General features: G+C 38.2%; 1 protein-coding gene across 1 annotated transcript in view; it reads right to left on the bottom strand.

Annotated features, from left to right (window-relative positions):
- The window catches only part of NEK1 (NIMA related kinase 1), a 206,528-nt gene extending 189,457 nt beyond the window's left edge, over positions 1 to 17,071 (bottom strand). Inside the window, exons 1-4 of the mRNA XM_080796317.1 lie at positions 16,894 to 17,071; positions 16,454 to 16,577; positions 7,116 to 7,264; positions 6,564 to 6,660 (exon numbers count right to left, since the gene is read on the bottom strand). Coding sequence (XP_080652443.1) covers positions 6,564 to 6,660; positions 7,116 to 7,232 — 214 coding nt within the window. The 5' untranslated portion in view covers positions 7,233 to 7,264; positions 16,454 to 16,577; positions 16,894 to 17,071. The remainder of the gene's footprint in view (positions 1 to 6,563; positions 6,661 to 7,115; positions 7,265 to 16,453; positions 16,578 to 16,893) is intronic.
- Between the last annotated feature and the right edge of the window lie 1,954 nt (positions 17,072 to 19,025).

Raw genomic sequence — 19,025 nt, 5'->3', positions numbered from 1 at the left:
AGAGGCTTCTATCACTCTTCCCATGGGTAGACAGGACTAGAAGAACCCTTCCCATCCTTCCCTCCACCTTTATTCCTTTTTTTTTTTTTTAAAGATTTTATTTATTTATTTGACAGACAGAGATCACAAGTAGGCAGAGAGGCAGGCAGAGAGAGGGGAGGAAGCAGGCTCCCTGTAGAGCAGAGAGTCCGATGCAGGACTCGATCCCAGGACCCTGGGATCATGACCTGAGCTGAAAGCAGAGGCTTTAACCCACTGAGCCACCCAGGTTCCCCACCTTTATTCTTATATAAGATTAACACTATGCTTATTCTGCACAAATTAGGGAGTAGCTGATATAACTTCTAACATTACTAAACCACTACTTACCAGTGAGACTACTCCAACTCAAAGAACAGTTTTCACTTCCCTTACTTCTCTGTGCTTATAGCGTAATTCCATCAGTACTTGTACCTTGCACCCTGTGGTAGTGTTTCTGTTACCCATAGTTCTCATATCTCCTTTTTGATAAACTGCTCCTAATGTGCCATGGACTGGAAATCTATATGACTGACTAATTAAGATTCTGTATAATTCGTGGGCACTTCTAAGGAAGATGGTGGAGTAGGATCCTGGCCTCACCTCCTCTCATGGATAAAACCAGGTAACAATCACATCAATGTAAATAACCCAGAAAACAACTGGAAGACTAGGACTCTCCACGGCTAAATGTAGGGAAGAGGCCAGATGGAAGAGGGTAGGAAGGGTAGAGATGTGGTCAGGAGCTAAACGGGTCCATGGGATTGTCTTCAGGAGGAAAGAAGAGAGAGACACCCATGGTGTAGAGAGAAGAAGGAAACAGACACTAACCCCAGGCACCCCAAGCATTGCAGGCACCCCAGGCACAGGGAACCTGCAGAGAGAAGATGAATGCCCACAACATTTGGCTGTAAAAACCATTATGTGGGGCATAATTTCATGAGTTCTTATAATCAGCAGGGCTTAACATCTAGAACATTAAAAATCAGCATGCTCAGCTTTGGGAGAGTGAGAGAACAACAGGAAACTGTCCCCACTCTTAGAGACAACACAACAAATGGCCCAGCAGAGATGCAGCACTAAGAAAAACGCCCAGGATATAAGGGAGGGGGGGTAATTTACTAATCTGCATGTGCAGGAGGGGCAGGGATGTAGGGGGACTTCTCCAGGAGCAAAAGAACTGGTAGCTCCATAAAACTCCCCCATCCCCCAGCCTAGGTACATAGACACCTTCGAGAACTAGTGCAGTGCCAACACTCTCCACCTAGCTTGCTAATAGCACATCCTGCAGGTACTGTCCCTCCAGCCAGGTCCTTCTTCCACGTTTCCTCCAACAGCAGACCCACACAAACTCTGCTAACACCCTACACCCTGTACCCACATTTTCCTACATACCTGCCCCTTCCAATATGCCCCTGGCCAGAGCCCATCCAAAACAGTGCCACAAGCCTGGCAGGCTGAAAGCAGCCCCAACAGGGGCTATCAGCCCTCCAAAGTGACTCATGCCTGAGAGACAGGGAAAGATAACCACACACACCAGACCAACTGTGCCCCAAGCGTGGGCTAGAGGCAGACGCCTGGCCTGAACGCAGGCCCCACCCACCAATGAAAGTTTCTGAGGGGAAAAACAAACGGACAGTGCATTGCATTTTGGTGCTCCTGCACCTCTAGTTAATGCCTGTTCTGACTCAACTCAAACCCAAGGCAACCCCAGACTGGCCTAGCAACAACACAGGGACCAAACAATGCCTACAACAGGCAAAGTGAGCCAGCGCAGACAAGTGAATTAAAGACAAACACAGCTCAGCCACAACAGTGCCATATACGTATCACACACAGGAGACACCCTGAAATGCCAGGTTCTGGTGAAGAAGGGTCATTGCACTGCATGGCATTATAGGACTTCTTCTTCATAAGGCCACTACTTTCAAGAGCCAAAATGTAGGAAGACTTTCCTAACATTACAGAAACAGACACAGAGTGTTAGAAAATATGAAGAGACAGAGGAATACATCCCAAGTGAATAAATAGGACAAAAATTGCCATAAGAGACCCAAACAAACAGAGATAAGTAATATGCTTGACAGAGAATTTAAAGTAATGATCGTAAAGATATTCACTGGACTTGAGAAAAGAGTGAAGGACCTCAGTGAGACTCTTAATACAGAGATAGAAAACATAAAAAAGAATGAATCAGAGATGAAGAAATCAGTAACTTAAATTGAAAATTACACTAGACATTGTGGATCAGTCATTTGAGCCTCCAACGCTTGGTTCCAGCTCAGGTCGTGATCTCATGGATGGTGAGACTGAGCCCCATGTCAGGTTCTGCGCTCAGTGCAGAGTCTGCTTGAAGATTCTGCTTAAAGATTCCCTCCCCCCACCCCTCCCCCAACTCATGCACACACGTAAATACATACAAACAAACATACATACATACATGCATACATACATACATACATCTTTGGAAAAAATAAAAATAAAAATACACTAAATGTAATAAATAGCAGACTAAAGAAAGTAGAGGAATGGATCAGCAACCAGGAGTAATAGAAAGCAATCAAAATGAATAGGAGAGAGAAAAAAAAATAAAAGATGGACTTGGGAACTCAGGGACACCATCAAGAATAATTAATAAATTGGGGCACCTGGGTGGCTCAGTGGGTTAAAGCCTCTGCCTTCGGCTCGGGTCATGATCTCAGGGTCCTGGGATCGAGCCCTGCATTGGGCTCTCTGCTCAGCAGGGAGCCTGCTTCCCCCATCTCTCTCTCTGCCTGCCTCTCTGCCTGCTTGTGATCTCTGTCTGTCAAATAAATAAATAAATAATCTTTAAAAAAAAAAAGAATAATTAATAAATCAAATTATAAGGATCCTAGATGGAGAAGAGAAAAGGGGGCAGAAAATGTATTTGAAGATAAAAACCTACAAATTTCCCTAACCTGGCAAAGGAAACAGAAGTCCAGATTTGGTGGGTACAAAGAGCCCCGAACAAGGTCAATGTAAGAAGGTCTACACCAAGACACATGGTTCGAATGGCAAAAAGTGCTGATAACAAGAGAAGTTGTAAAACAGCAAGAGATGGGGCTCCTTGGGTGGCTCAGTTGACTGAGTGTCTGACTTGGTTTCAACTCAGGTTGTGATCTTACGGGTGGTGAGATACAACCCTCCCTTAGATAAAATAAAATCTTTAAAAATCTTTTAAATCTTAAAAAAAAAAACACCTACTAGAGCATTTTTTTAAAGACTTAAAAACTTTTTATTTGAAATACTAAAATTTTGGTGATGGAAGAGAAAAGAAACTGAAAGAGATGTGAGGAGAAAGATAAAGGAATCTAAGCTCATGGGAAGAAGATAGTTAACACTGTACTCCTGTACATGTAAACATGCATAAATGATCATTTCACTACCATCATAAAATACAGTATACCTTAGGACATAATGTGTTAATTGATCCATATTTTTTTAAAGCATGTTCTACTTTAGTATGTACCCAGTTAATCTGGGAATGAGTATACTTTTGCTCTAATTCAGACTGTATGTTAGCTGATACTGAAACAGTCATTTAAACTATCTACTACTTTCAATCTAAATTATTGTTAAGAGTCACCATACTGGGGCACCTGGGTGGCTCAGCTGGTTGGGCAACTGCCTTCGGCTAAGGTCATGATCCTGGAGTCCTGGGATCGAGTCCCACATCAGGCTCCCTGCTTGACAGGGAGTCTGCTTCTCCCGCTGACCTCTCTCCTCTCATGCTCTTTCTCTCTCTTTCTCTCAAGTAATAAATAAATAAAATCTTAAAAAAAAAAAAAAAAGAGTCACCATACTGGCTGGAGTGCTTAATTGTGATTATCAAGAGGAAATTGTGTTGCTGCAACACAATCAAGTCAAGGAGGACTATTACTGGAACTCCATGGATTCACTGAGGTTCCTCTTTTACTCTCTTGCAAAATAGCCATAATTAATGAAAAACTGCAACAAATACAGTACTCGCAAAGACTCAGATCCTCCAGTGATAAAGGTTCGGGTTATTCCACTAGGTAAAACAGAACACACTCAGCCAAGATGCTGCAGAGGGCAAAGGAGAACCAGGAATTGGTTGTAGAAGGAGAAAAAACATGATTATAAACTTAGGACTCATAAGCAGCTAGAAACTCAGGACCCGAAGAAGCTATTCTTTGTTTCCTTTTTCCTTCCGACCACCACTGCCTTAAATAAACTGTTAATGGTGTCAAATTAAATATATATACATATATATACACACATATATATACACACACAGTATAAAAATACACATAGTATACATACACATATGGTACATAAATATACACATACTATATATATGTATACTATACACATGTATTTATACATACATATACTATATATGTATATGTACACATGCTATATATGTATACATACATGCATGCACTATATATGTATATATACATACATATACTACATATATGTGTACAAACATATGTTTTTTTCTTTTTTAAAGATTTTATTTATTTATGTAACAGAGAGAGAGAGAGATCACAAGTAGGCAGAGAGGCAGGCAGAGAGAAAGGGGAAAGCAGGCTCCTCGCTGAGCAGAGAGCCCGATGCGGGTCTCGATCCCAGGACCCTGAGATCATGACCCAAGCTGAAGGGAGAGGCTTAACCCACTGAGCCACCCAGGTGCCCCAACATACGTTGTTTTGTAATGTGTAGGGATTTATGATAATGGGCATAAATTCAAAGGACTTCAACAAACCATCTTGACCTGTCTTTAGAGAAGCTTTGCTTTATCTTAGTTCCTGTATTACCAAATATAATAGTATATATTTCCAAAACAACATATAACATTTTAAGCTATGACATTTTTAAGAACCTGAGACCACTTTCAATATACCTCACAACTATGATAATGAGGTAAATAAGAGAACACAAATGAGAAGGATCCCTTTCTAAAAATCAGAACATTTTCTTAGTGGCAGTAGTGGTAGCACTTTAAAAGAAGTTTAATTTAAAATAATATAAATTACTGTCCTTGCTTTGTACAAATTTTTACACTTAACCACATCGCTTCTTTTTAAGCAATCAGAGTAACAGTGAGCCAATATAAAATTACACATGGACAGTATGGTGTAGTGTTAGGTAGAAGCTAGACCTGAGTAGTGGAAGGAATGCCCCAAGGCAGAGTCCCAATTCTTTTTTTTTTTTAAAGACTTTATTTATTTATTTGACAGAGATCACAAGGAGGCAGAGGCAGGCAGAGAGAGAGGAGGAAGCAGGCTCCCCGCTGAGCAGAGAGCCTGATGCAGGGCTCGATCCCAGGACCCTGGAATCATGACCTGAGCCAAAGGCAGAGGCTCTAACCCACTGAGCCACCCAGGTGCCCCCAGAGTCCCAACTCTTGAAGGGGAATGGCATAGATAAGGGCTAGAGGCAAGGACGGTGATAAATAAGCTATATATTAAAAGCCTGGGGGCACAGTATCTGACCTTGTTGCTTCCAAGACCTGGGGCTAACAAACTAAAGAGCCATAGGTGCAAACCATGCACTCTCCTCAGCCACATCTGCCCCAGGGTAACCTTAGCCCTAGACTCATAATGCATTTGAATTGTAGGTACAGCCCCACTGGATGGAGAAAGGCTGCGCAGACCTTTCTGTACAAACCTTGTGGGACTAAAAACTCCCCCTCCCAATCCATGGGAGGAGTGTCCCAAATGACTAAAAACAGATCCACAGGGCACGTGGGTGGCTCAGTCAGGGCGACTGCCTTCAGCTCAGGTTATGATCCCGGTGTTCTGGGATCTAGTCCTACATCGGGGCTCCCAGCTCCACAGGGAGTGTGCTTCTCCCTCTGACCTTCTACCCTCTCATGCTCTGTCTTACTTGCTCTCTCTCTCAAATAAATAAAATCTTTAAAAAATTAAATAAAATAAAAACAGATCCACAATACATCACAGTTCTTCCCAGCCCACAGAGATGCAACAAATATCTAATAACAAAACAATGTCCCCACTCTCCCATGTTGACAGTGTACATTCACTTTTTTTTTTTAACGATTTTATTTATTTATTTGACAGAGAAAGAGAGAAAGAGTGAGCAAGCAAGAATGAGCACAAGCAGAGGAAGCAACAGAGGGAGAGGGAGGAGCAGACTCCCCACCAAATAGGAAGCCTGATGCGGGACTCGGTCCCTAGACCTTGAGATCATGACCCAAGCAGAAGGCAGATGCTTAACCGACTGAGCCACCCAGACACCCCTGTACATTCACTTTAATAAACTGCTTTGTGTTTGCTACTCTCTTTCTGGCTGTCTTTATTAGAGCACAGATAACCACATAAATCTTCTCATGGGGAATCCAAGAACTGAGACCTCCATTCATACAGACTGCCCACCAGTAACATTTGTATTACTGTAGAATCAAGTAGATATGAATATGCATATATACTGAGGCAAAAACAATATACTTTCCTTCCTGAAAATACATTATAAGTAAAATATCCAAAAGTTGTCACATGGCTTAGTTCTTTTGAACTCTCTTGCAAAATTTATCTGACCTTCAAATGATTCTCTATACTGGACAATATTTGGATGCTTCATGTTTGCCAATACTGCAACTTCCCTCCTTGATTCTTCCCTTTCTTTATTGGACATCTTAAATGGGAGAGAAAAAGAAAATATTAAATTAGACCATCAGTAAACCATCTAAAAGTCCATCAGTAAGAGAGTGGTTAAAAAACAACAGTTCCAATAAAGCATAGTCAAAACAACAAAGTAAAAAGAAAGTTAAAAGAAGTTAAAAGAAAGTTGAAAAGAAGTTAAAAGAAAAGTTGAATCCACAAGTAAAAACATTTTAAGATGTTCAAACTAGATTAAGTTACAGAACAGTAAGTGCATTTTTTAAAACACTTAAATACATAAACATAAGCGCACAGCATAGAAAAAACTTCAAGGATATACAGACTATTCTAAAATTAGTGGTTCTCTCTGGGATTATGGTAGCCTTTCACTTTATGTTATGCAATGCCATATTTTTTTTTAATTCTCTAACAATGAGCCCATTGAAATCAGAGTATTCATTGAATTAACCAAACAAAAAATATACTTACTCTTGAGATGTTAATTTCCTTGATAACATATTGCTTGCCATCTTCTGTAGATTTAACAAGAATGGCTTTTCCAAATGAACCTTCTCCAATCTTCTGTAGTCTAGCATACTTCTCCATGATTCTTTTTCTAAGGCATCTTAACAGATATACTAGACATTTTAAAAAGTTAATAGTTAATAGAGATAAAACATATCTTCCATAACAATTAACAATGTTTAATTCAATTGTAATTCCTTAGTGATTTGCTTACTTAAAAACCAGATATTTAAAATCTTTACTCAAAGTTAAATTAACTTTATCTGAGTTTTAGTCATGTGACATAGAACTAAAAAGAGAAAAACAATGACATTTCAATTTTATAAAAATGATTTGGAAAGTTAAATACTGAATTTATTTAATGTATATGGAGAGAGAGACAAACTTTTCCCTATGTGAATTAATTAGCAGCATTACTTTATTATCTCCAATAAGAATGTGTGTCTGAAAGTTATTTAACTAATCCTCTTATTAGACATTAAAATTGTTTACACTGTTTGCTATTACAGAAAAACTTTAGATAAAACTTCGGTACATACATTTTTATGTATCCTATTATGAGGATTTCCTTAGGATAAATTATTTGTCCAAAGAATACGCACATGTTAAAATTCTGGAACATGGAGCTTAACTGTCTTATAGAAATGTCTACTAACTTATATTCTAACCAGCAGTGTATAAAAGTGCCTATTTCTAGATACCCTTTTAACACTGGTTATTACTTACTAAAATCTTGGAGAAGCCATAAAGGGTAGTAGTTACAACCACTAAAATCTTAGAGTCAGGAAGCCTGGATTTAAATCCTATCAATTTTTGTTATGTGACACTGGACAAGTTAATCAGCTGTGCTCTGTGTCTTGGTTTGTTAATCTGTAAAATGTGGATAACAACAGTACACACTCATAGAACTGTTGGGAGGACTAATTTTAGTATTATTCTATAGAACAGTGCCTGGCACATAGTGAGCACTGTGTCACTATTTGTTGCTGTTGTTACTTCTACATTTGACAGAAAAATGGCGTCTCATTTTTAATCTCTTTTGCTTATCAGTTAATTTGAAAAATTCTTTCACATATATTGAACATCTGTAATCTTTTTTGAACTGTTCATTCATGTTCTTTCTTCATTTTCTATTTGAATAGTCTTTTTAGTAATTTCTAAAAGTCCCCTCTTTAATGAGGATGTTAGCCCTCCTCTGTCTAAAATATTTTTTCTTTCTATGCTATCTGCCTTTCAATTGTATTTAAATATAAAAATTTATTTTTATATTATTTTGATATTAACTAAACATATTATTGGTCTTTATATTTGTCCTTTTGGTATCATAATTAGATCCTTACCAGACTAAGATATTGACAAAGGTCATTAGCAGCTTTAGCAATAGCTAATTTTAGGAGAATGATGGGTAGAGACAAAGTCAGAGTCTAAAAGCTAGTTAGTGAAAGCTTAAAAAAGTCAAAGGGAAGGAGGAGGGAAAAAGAATGATATGGTCACAAGACAATCATGAGCACTACCTATTGGCAAGACTACTCTTATTGTGGAGATACATGAATTCACTATATCAATTTAAAACTAATGAATATTTCATTTACCTAACTTGCCCTCTTCTATTTCCATTTACATCAAGCAGCTTTCTATGTATGATTCCCTTCTAGGAGAAAATGGGCTTATTACGAAGGCCATAATAAAATTTCTGTGAGTTTATATATTTCTCATTGTAAATTAACAAATCCATGTTCTCATTTCATCCATCAATACTAAATTTGTTTAATTTTACTTTGCCTCTAAAATATGATCCATCTCCTTAAATGACAAAATTTATATTCAGGGCTTGTAAGACCAAAGTCCAGAACCCAGCTTCTGGTAAAATCAATTGGATAACTATGCCTTAGGAAATTTTATAGGAAAGAACCTTCTTCTACCTTAGAAAACATTATAACCATATTGCATTTCAAAATAGGACAAGACTTTTGGCAACTTGGAGAGAAATAAGAAATTAATGATTACAATAGCAATACAGCACCATCAGTGAGTTAAAGTCATTCCAAACATATATGCTCTCTTCTCAAGTTCACGTTTGGTCAACTGGCATAATATAATGATTACCTGGGCACCAGCCAGAATTTAATGATTTCTCCAGGACATGAGTATATTACATTACCATGCTATTTAGAAAAAATATATCAAGATAAACTCATCTTAGAAAACTAAATTTCATAAGTCAAATTACATTAAATAATAACCATATTTCATAACCATCATTATTCTGTGACTGCTGCCAAAAAAAAAGAAACAAAATTTGTCAACTTGGCTCTGCCTCAAAATTTAGTTGCCAATTCCTTTCCAGGGACCACACTAACAAAATGGAAGCTCCAAGAGTCCCTAGTATTGCACACTACTGCCTACTACATTACTGATCATTGTGTTTCTGACAACTCAGTATAGGAGATCTACTACCCCTGGTAGTGAAGAAGGATGACTCTAATTGCCATCAAATGATGTCAACACAGAAAGTTTTCTGAATAAAAAATGTGCTGTAAATGAGTTTCAGAGAAACTCACAACTCCTCCTTTCCTGCAGAATCTACATGAGACTACTGTGGTAACTGGAGGAAGTAAAGGGGGAAACATGGCAAGATAGAGTGCTTTCAGTGTCTTGTAACATATTTAACCGAGCTACTTATTTCCCAGTCATGAGACTTCCCAGCTGAATTACAATCCCAAAAGATTTTTCAAACCAAATGAGAAACAGTGACAAACATACTATAGGTTTACACATCCACAATCATCATAATGTATAACTGAAGGAACACAGTAATCCTGTTCCAATTTCATATTTGTAATAAACTGAAAATAGGAGTGTTTGTCCTTTCTATGCTTCAGTTTCCAGCATCAAATGAAAATCATACTAACTTGACAGTATTCTTAAGGTCTCCAACTATTTTATCAACTTTTATCTATAATATTAAAGACATTTCAAAGCATAAAACCAAAGACATTTTTGACATTTGAGCTTTCCAAAGAGTTATGTGATATAACAAGCAAAGCAACGGATTTGGAAGAGAAAAGATTTATGACCAAAAAGCAAACCATTTGACCTCTGCACCTTGGTTCCTTCACCTGGAAACACTAACAATTTAAACATAGTGCTATCCTAAGGGCCCTACCAACTCTAATAATCTATGATGCAAAGAGACGAAAATAAAAGAGCTGAGTAGATCAGAAAATAGGAAACTTCAACATTGTTTAAAATTGTACCATTAGCCACAAAAAGTAGGAATGACAGATAAGGCCAGAGCCTTTCCTTCAGAGAGAATTCAAAAGAAGACACAAGAGTAATTTTTTTTAAGATTTTATTTATTTATTTGACAGAGAGAGATCACAAGTAGGCAGAGAGAGGGTGGGAAGCAGGGTCCCGCTGAGCAGATAGCCCAATGCGGGGCTCAATCCCAGAACCCTGGGATCATGATTTGAGCCAAAGACAGAGGCTTAACCCACTGAGCCATCCAGGTGCCCCAACACAAGAGTAATTTCTTCAGCCTGTATCTTTAAAAAGTAAAAAAAATAAAGTGCAATTTAGAATTAAACATAATCGCTTCTCGGCCTTTTGGCTAAGATCAAGTGTAGAATTAAACATATTAAACTGAACCTCTACTTCTACCTCTACTTCTTCTCTAAACCGAATACAACTTTAAAGAGATCAAAAAGGCAGAAATGGAGAGTAAGCAATAGCAACAAATTTCTGGAAGCTAACAAACATAAGAATAAGCAGGAACTGACTTAGGAGACTAGAGAAAGCTGTATTGTAACCCAGCAGTGGTAAATAAGTCAATTTCCACTACAGACTAGCTCAATGATTAGAATAAGGTGCTCTGAGAGTGAGGATATCAGAACTAAAACAGAATTGGCTGAAAGACTGTGTAATAAGCAGTTAGACCGTTTGCCTCCTCCACCCCTCTCAGTCAGGTGACTGTACCTCTCTTGTGTTGGCAAAAGACTAGAGATGTCTCTAGATTGGTGATACCAACACAGTTAAGAATGGTAACATATCTGATATGGGAGATTAAGTGAAGGCTGACATCATAAATGGTTCCAGTCATGATGCTATAGCTCATTATCAGACCATCCGACTTCCCAAAACAATCAAAAACTCTGAGTAAAATATGTAATTGACCGACAGGAATTGAGGGGCTATAATCCTTGAGAGGTGGGAAAATACTAGTGAGTTTCACATCCATCCCAGCCTTTTCCCTGAAGACATTTTCCAAATTGCAGCATAGCATGATGGAACTTAAGTAGAAAGCAGCAATCTTACTGAGCTAAGGAGAGAGAAGTTGGAGTTTAAGGCTGCCAAAGTCCTAGAGAAAGGAAAAACAACAGGAAAAGCCCCAAATTCCCTATATAAATTTTTCTCCTGTCAGTTAGCCCATTCCTAAGTTGTGCATACAAAGAGCAAGTCTAAAACAGACTAGTCCTAGGAAAGCCTAATACCATTCCTTGACAGGATCAAGAAAGGTAATCTGCTGATACTCGCATCAACCTGCCAGAATAAAACATAAAAATTTTTTGGAAGATACATGTTCCAGAGCCTCTATGACTTTATTTACAACATCCAGTAAAAAATTATAAGGTGTGTAGAAGAAGAAGAACAACCAAATAACCCAAGACCAAAAGAAACAATAGAAATAGAATCCAAATGATTCAAATACGGATTTTAAATAACCATAAGAATTATGTTCAAGAAAATAAGAGGAAAAGATGAACAGAAGTGATTTTTCCTAAAGATGGAGAACTTCAACAAAGAACTGACATTTATTTTTGAAAATTAAATGAGCATTCTAGAACTGAAATACAAGATATATGAAATTAAGAAGGCACTACACGGGTTTTACAGCAGTCAGGACACAGTAGAAGTCAGGACTATTAATCTGGAAAATGAACCAACAGAAAATATTCAAGAAAGAACAAAAACACACACACACATAAAAAACCCAAAAAAAGGTGGAAAGATCTAATATCAAAAAGATTGTAATTCTTAGTCTCTACATTTATTCTGACCTATCAAAAACACAATCTTTGTGGGTGACAGTGATTAGACAAGCTGATTTGAAGTTAATATGAGGAAAAAAAGAATAAATACTGAAAAAAGAAGAAAAAGACCAATGAAGGAAGACTCTTCTATTCAATATCAAAACACAATATAGGGGCACCTGGGTGGCTCCGGGTTAAAGCCTCTGCCTTCGGCTCAGGTCATGATCCCAGAGTCCTGGGATTGAGCCCCGCATCGGGCTCTCTGCTCCTTGGGGAGCCTGCTTCCTCCATTCTCTCTGCCTGCCTCTCTGCCTCCTTGTGATCTCTGTCTGTCAAATAAATAAATAAAATCTTTAAAACACACACACACACACACACAATATAATGCTACAATAATTATGAAATTGACAGGCAAATAACTGAATGTCCAGAAACATATCAAAAACATTTTGAGGGGGACACCTGGGTGGCTCAGTCAGTTAAGCTTTTGATTCTTTATTTCGGCTCAGGTCATGATCTCAGGGTCATGAGATTAAGCCCCGCATCTGGCTTCATGCTGGTTGTGAAGGCTGCTCAGGATTCTCCTTCTCCCTCTCCCTCTGCAACTCCTCCCCTGCCTTTCTCTCTTTCTCTTTCAAAACAAACAAAAACAAAACATCATATTTTTAACGTGGTGGATGACCACGGTGACATTTCAAATTGGTGGGGAAAAGTCAGATTTTTGAAATAAACAGTATTTAGCAACTAGGTAGTAATATGGAAGAGAAAAACTTAAAACCCATTTTCTTCACTTTACATCAATACAAATTCTAGATAATAAACTATTTAAATGTAAGGGGGAAAAAAAAACCAAAATAGCAATAAAACATGGGAGGATGACTTTTATAATCTTAAAGTAGAGCAGCTCAGTGTGACACAAACCCAAAAACCTTAAGGTATTAATACAACTACATAAAAAACATGTATACAAGGGGTGCCTGGGTGGCTCAATCAGTTAAGTGTCCAAATCTTGATCTTGGCTCAGGTCTCAATCCCAGGGTCATAAATTCAAGCCCCACGTTGGGAGTGGAGCCCACTTAAAAAAGAAAAAAATATGGGGCACCTGGGTGGCTTAGTTGTTGAGTGTCTGCCTTCGGCTCAGATAATGACCCCAGGGTCCTGGGATCGAGCCCCACATTGGGCTCCCTGCTCGGTGGAAAACCTGCTTCTCCCTATCCCACTTCCCCTGCTTGTGTTCCCTCTCTCTTGCTGTGTCTCTCTCTGTCGAATAAATTAACAAAATCTTTTTAAAACATCATGTATGGGCGCCTGGGTGGCTCAGTGGGTTAAGCCTCTGCCTTCAGCTCAGGTCATGATCTCAGGGTCCTGGGATCAAGCCCCGCATCAGACTCTCTGCGCAGCGGGGAGCCTGCTTCCCTTCCTCTCTCTGCTTGCCTCTCTGCCTACTTGTGATCTCTGTCTGTCAAATAAAGAAATAAAAAATCTTAAAAAAAAATGTATAAGAAAAGCTAGTATAAGTCAAAATTCAAATGACAAAAAGGAAAAAAATATATATGATATATATATGTATTAGTTCATATCACCAAGGCCTCATTTTTCTAATAAATAAAACATTCCCATATTCATAGAACCAAAAAACTAATCTAACAGAAAATAAAGGATTGAAGTTACAAGTTAACAACAAAAAGGAATGTAATTAATGTTAAAATTTGCAAAAGTATCCAATCTCTTAAAAAGAGAAATATAATTTAAAAGTACGGGATAAATTTTGTTATGTATATTTTACCTTGATTAAAAAAAAGTACAAGTGATGCATTTTTCACCCATTGGAGTGGCAAAATTCAGAAAGTTTGTTACTATACTACGTTGGAAGGGAATATAAGGAAGCAGAATATGATGAGAATAGAAACTGATACAAATACCAGGGAAAATAAAATTCCATAATATCTACCAAAATTATCAGTGTTCACTATGATCCAGCAATTCCATTTTTAGGACTCAACCTTATAAATATTTCCAAATGTATGAAAATGATACATTTATAAAGTTTTCCTCTGCAGCATTGTCTGAAATGGTAAAATGTAAATATCCATAAGCAAATCAAAAGGAAGAAACATTTATATTGATATGGATTAATTTCTAAGTACCAGAACATGGCATACTATCATTTGTGTATTAAAAGGAAATATATATGGGGGCGCCTGGGTGGCTTGGTGGGTTGAGCCTCTGCCTTCGGCTCAGGTCGTGGTTGTGGTCTCAGGGTCCTAGGATTGAGCCCCGAGTCAGGCTCTCTGCTCGGTGGGGAGCCTGCTTACACTTCTCTCTGCTTGCCTCCCTGCCTACTTGTGCTCTTCCTTTCTCTGTCAAATAAATAAATAAAATTTTTAAAAAAACCACTTTAAAAGGAAATATATATGGGTTTATGCTTACACTTATTTACTTACACATGTGAATATATGCACATATATATCTCTACATGTGTACACACTCACCTAATTGCCTGTATATGTAACACCTCTGAAGGGATACACAATAAACTGGTACTCTATTGGCTGCCTTCAGGGAAGAGAACTGAGTAATTAAGAGGAAGATTTTTTTAATCTTTTGTGCCTTCTGAATTTTAAGCCATATGAATGTATTATTTATTCAAAACAGTAAAATTTAAAAAATAATAAATGCTGACAGAAAGAAGAAGAATGCTAGCTAAATCAATTTCTCCAGTTAAAATCTTTCAACAGTTCCCCATTTTCAAACTTCTAACACTGACATTCAAAGTTTTCCTATACGGCATACTTTTCAACTATGTCAACTATGCTCCACAAAACTTTCTTAGCCTCTAGTCAAATTAGACATCTTTCCTTACATTTAACTAAAAAAATTTTAAGCTACAATAAGCAATGTTTGATATAATAAAATTTCTGTACCAAATATGAAAAATGCCAGAGAATATGAGCAAAAACTATATCCCCTTCAATCTAGCACTTTAAGTTTCTTCAGTTGTTATAGCTATTTGATGAACAAATTTTCCTGAAGGGAAACATTAGTAGAGGAACGTCAACAGATTTCAAGAAGTCCCTATGGTACTGCCTGCAGCTACAATCCATATACATGGTTTTCCAAACATTAAATAATGTTTGGATGGTGGGAGGGGGACAATTTACCATCTCAGTGAGTCAAGTCCCTGACTTACTCATTATCCAAAAAAGCAGAAAGCAAAAATGGGATTCCTATTACACTTTCTTCAAAACATTTGTTTTTCTTCTCTGTAAGCCTATACAGACAACAATTAACGGCTTCCGTAATGGAAATTACCAACCTCTAAATAATTTATATTCATGAAATGGTGTCATGACCACAACTTAGATTAGAAGGGAGAGATCAGAGAAAATGTACTTGGAATACAATGCCAATGTATTAAAATGACCTCAAAAGAACTGTGGCCAAGTTCCATAACCCACACTAAACTCTTAATGCTGACTCCTACTGTGCAAAAACCTGTTTTTCCACAGAAGAGGCTCCTTACCTTTCACCTAGAACAAAGAGAAATCTTAAGTGAAATAGATCTGTGGATTCTCTAATACCAAACAAATCTAAACTAGAAACAAAGGACTACTTCTCTCCGTATTTGGCTCCCCTCCATCATCTCTACAATACTGCTGCATCATAACAAAAGGCTACTACTTGCATATATTGGATATTACTTTTAATCCTTCAAATACTTCTGATGTTACCATGGCAATAAAAAAATTTCTGCTTCTTGGAGGTGGAGCTTACATTAGAGAAAAATAAGGCCTGTATAAAAAAGTTATGATGAACTCTTAAAGTAGTACAACTTTTATTGTCTTCATAGGGAAATTGTTTCAAATAATGTAAACAGAAATATAAGATTATAAGCTAACCAGTTAACTGTTACTCATTTTTTTAATTAAATTTTTTTATTTTTTATAAATGCTACTCATTTTTAATTAAAATGTATATGTAACTTAAAACCAGAGACAACATAAATGCCAAGTAAATTGCTTCTTATGTACACCAAGACTTCTGTTATGTTAATTCCTTTATCATTTAATATCCTTTAACTAACGTCCAGGCACTGCTTTGTAATACATACTGTTCTTTAGAGAATTAACATTTTAGTGAGGTGGAGGTATTATTTTCTGTGTACTTAAAGTATCTCTGCAAGCTCTACATAAACAAGTCTAAGCAAGGTCTCCTCATTTCCAATATGATTTTACTCTTTTGCATATCATTGCTTCCCGCAAGTTAACTCACCTCAACGACACACAGCGTTAGTCGGAATAACGGTGGGGATCAATACGCATCCGTCTAGGTGTAGCAGCCTTCCTACAGCAGTTAATGAGGCAGGGGCACCATCCAGGATTTTGAAAATGACATCCTGAAAGAGAAACCAAGTCTATCTAACCTACAGCCCCTCACAGGCCAGTTTTAGGAGGGCAATGAGACTCCCACTCCAGATACCAGAGTTTCGCTGACCCCTCAGGCTTGACTCCTTCCCGCCTCCGGCAACGCCCAGTGAGACAGCTTCACACTACTCGGGGCGAACAAACTGGTTTCTGAGCCCCTTGGAAACAGCGGGCGGTGGCAGGGGGAGTGCCCAGGTTACCGCCCCTGCAACTTCACAGAGGTGGTTACTAGTGACCCCGGCAGGATGGGGGTGGGGAGCTAGCATTTGGGACTGGGAGGCTACCTGCCTGCCACGTCCTTCTGCCTCCCAACGCCGGTACTGGACTCTGGGCTACGCGGAGAACTGCTTACGACTCGTAGCTGACGACTCTGCACCGTATCGCCCCAAAACCCTTAGAGCGAATGCAGAGGAAGGAGGAGCGGCCGGCGCGTCACTGGCGCTGACGTGTGACGTCAGCGTGCGGAAGCCGGCGCGCATTGGGGGAGGCGGGGAAAGAGTGGCGCGGAGGGGCGGGGCCAAGGCACAGTAGGTGGGAGATGACGCGAGAGAAGGAAAAAATGAAGAGGAAGGAAAGGAGTAAAGCAGAGATGAGGGCTAGAGCTGTTTTGAATAAAACATTTTATAAGTTTGTCCCACATACACAGAGAAAGGGACTTTTTTTTTAACGTGAAGTCTGTTACTTGGGGATACCGCATTTTAAAAAGTAATTTTGCTTTAAAAAGCGAGCCTTCTAGTATATTTTGGATGATTAAAGCAAGAAACTATTTTTAAGTATTGAAAAAAATTTTTAAAGACTATAGTGTGGTTTTCTACACATTTACATCCAATGTGTGAATAAATTACTTGCCGGTATATCGAAAGATGGTCTAATTTCATGGCAGGACTTTAAAAGATAGGAACAGATTTTCCTGTATAAGGGATTAGGTCTATTGCCTGAATAACCCCAGGGCTAAATTGCCGTACCTAGAGTACCCCTGAGATACAGGAGAATCCAAATTTGAAGCTGAAGGAGGATGATGGCTTGTCTATTACATAAGTTACACTCCAGGTTATACCTGTTGTGTATGTGATGTATGCAGCCTGCTGGAGTGTCCACAGATTTTGCCAGAAACCTCCGAGGTCAAAGATTCAGATCATTGCTTCAACAAAATCTGCTTCCTTCTCTCTCATCCTCTCTCCAACACACCAACATCCAAGACTTCTCTGAGTTTTTCCAGTTTTTGTTTTAGCCATGCTTTTATAAGAAACCCTTAAAAAGAAAAAGAAAAAAAAAGAAAGAAAAAAAGAAAAGGGAAAAAAAGGAAAAGAAAAGAAAGTACTTTATTACTAGCATGGAAATTGAAGGTTTTTGGCTTCTTTGCCAGAAGATGGCACTGCAAGTCATCTAACCTGGCAAATTGCAGAAAACTCTGCTTTGGTTTATCTTCTCTTCAATCTCCACCCATGCAAAAGACTTATTTTCCTCATTTTGCCATTTCTAGGCTAACCTCCTGTGACCCCTCCGACCCCCAGTTAGTAGGAATTTTGGTGTCACAATGCACAATAACTCTAGCTCTACCCACATACCGTTGTAGCAAAGCAACATAGGAACGTTGCCAATTGCCAATCCAAGTCAATTCTCTTTAGCTGCTTTCATGAAGAATGGCTAGTCAGATACCTCCTTAGATCATTTTTCAGGCTCCTGTCATAGACTGTTGGTGGGACGATAAACTGCAACAGTCTTTGTAGAAGGTATGCTAGCAATATGCATATCCTTTTGACTTCTTTTGCCAATTCTGTACCATACAACATGCCACTCCCAGAGTGGTAGAATTGTTGGCAGAAGGGAATGGCCAATACAACCTCCATTCTCTGGTAATCTCTACCATTTGTTTCTCTGTATCTGCCACGGTAGCAGCAAGACTAGTGAACAAGCAGTTCTAGACCTGGTTGGAATAGATAAATTCTTACCACTGTGAGTTATTCTTTTTTTCCCTTCCTTGAAGTCTTAAAGATTTTGTTGGCTGCTTAGTGGGGAGGGAGGAAAACTAATTTGAGTATTGATAGAGTTTTTGTTATTAATACTTCAGCTCAGTTCTAATCAAAAGAAACTGTAATATACCGTGCAAGAACCTGATGTTATTCACATAACTTATTTTGCCATGCCTCCAAATATTTCTTATATATTAAGGGCTTACTAATTTTTGTTTGGGCTAATTTCTTTTTCTAATTTTATTAAGATCTCATTGACATACAGCACTCTATAAGTTTACGATGTACAGTTTAATGATTTAACTTACATATATTATGAAATGGTTATCACAGTAAGTTTTGTTAATATCCATGATCTCATATAAAGAAGAAAGAGAAAAGTTTTTTCTCTTATAATGAGAACCTCTAGAATTTTTTGCCTTAACAGCTTTCAAATATACTATACAA

This window comes from Martes martes (assembly GCF_963455335.1).
Source record: "Martes martes genome assembly, chromosome: 2".
Taxonomy (NCBI): domain Eukaryota; kingdom Metazoa; phylum Chordata; class Mammalia; order Carnivora; family Mustelidae; genus Martes; species Martes martes.
The sequence above is the reverse complement of the archived record's forward strand: the minus strand, read 5'-3'. Positions and strand labels throughout refer to the sequence as shown.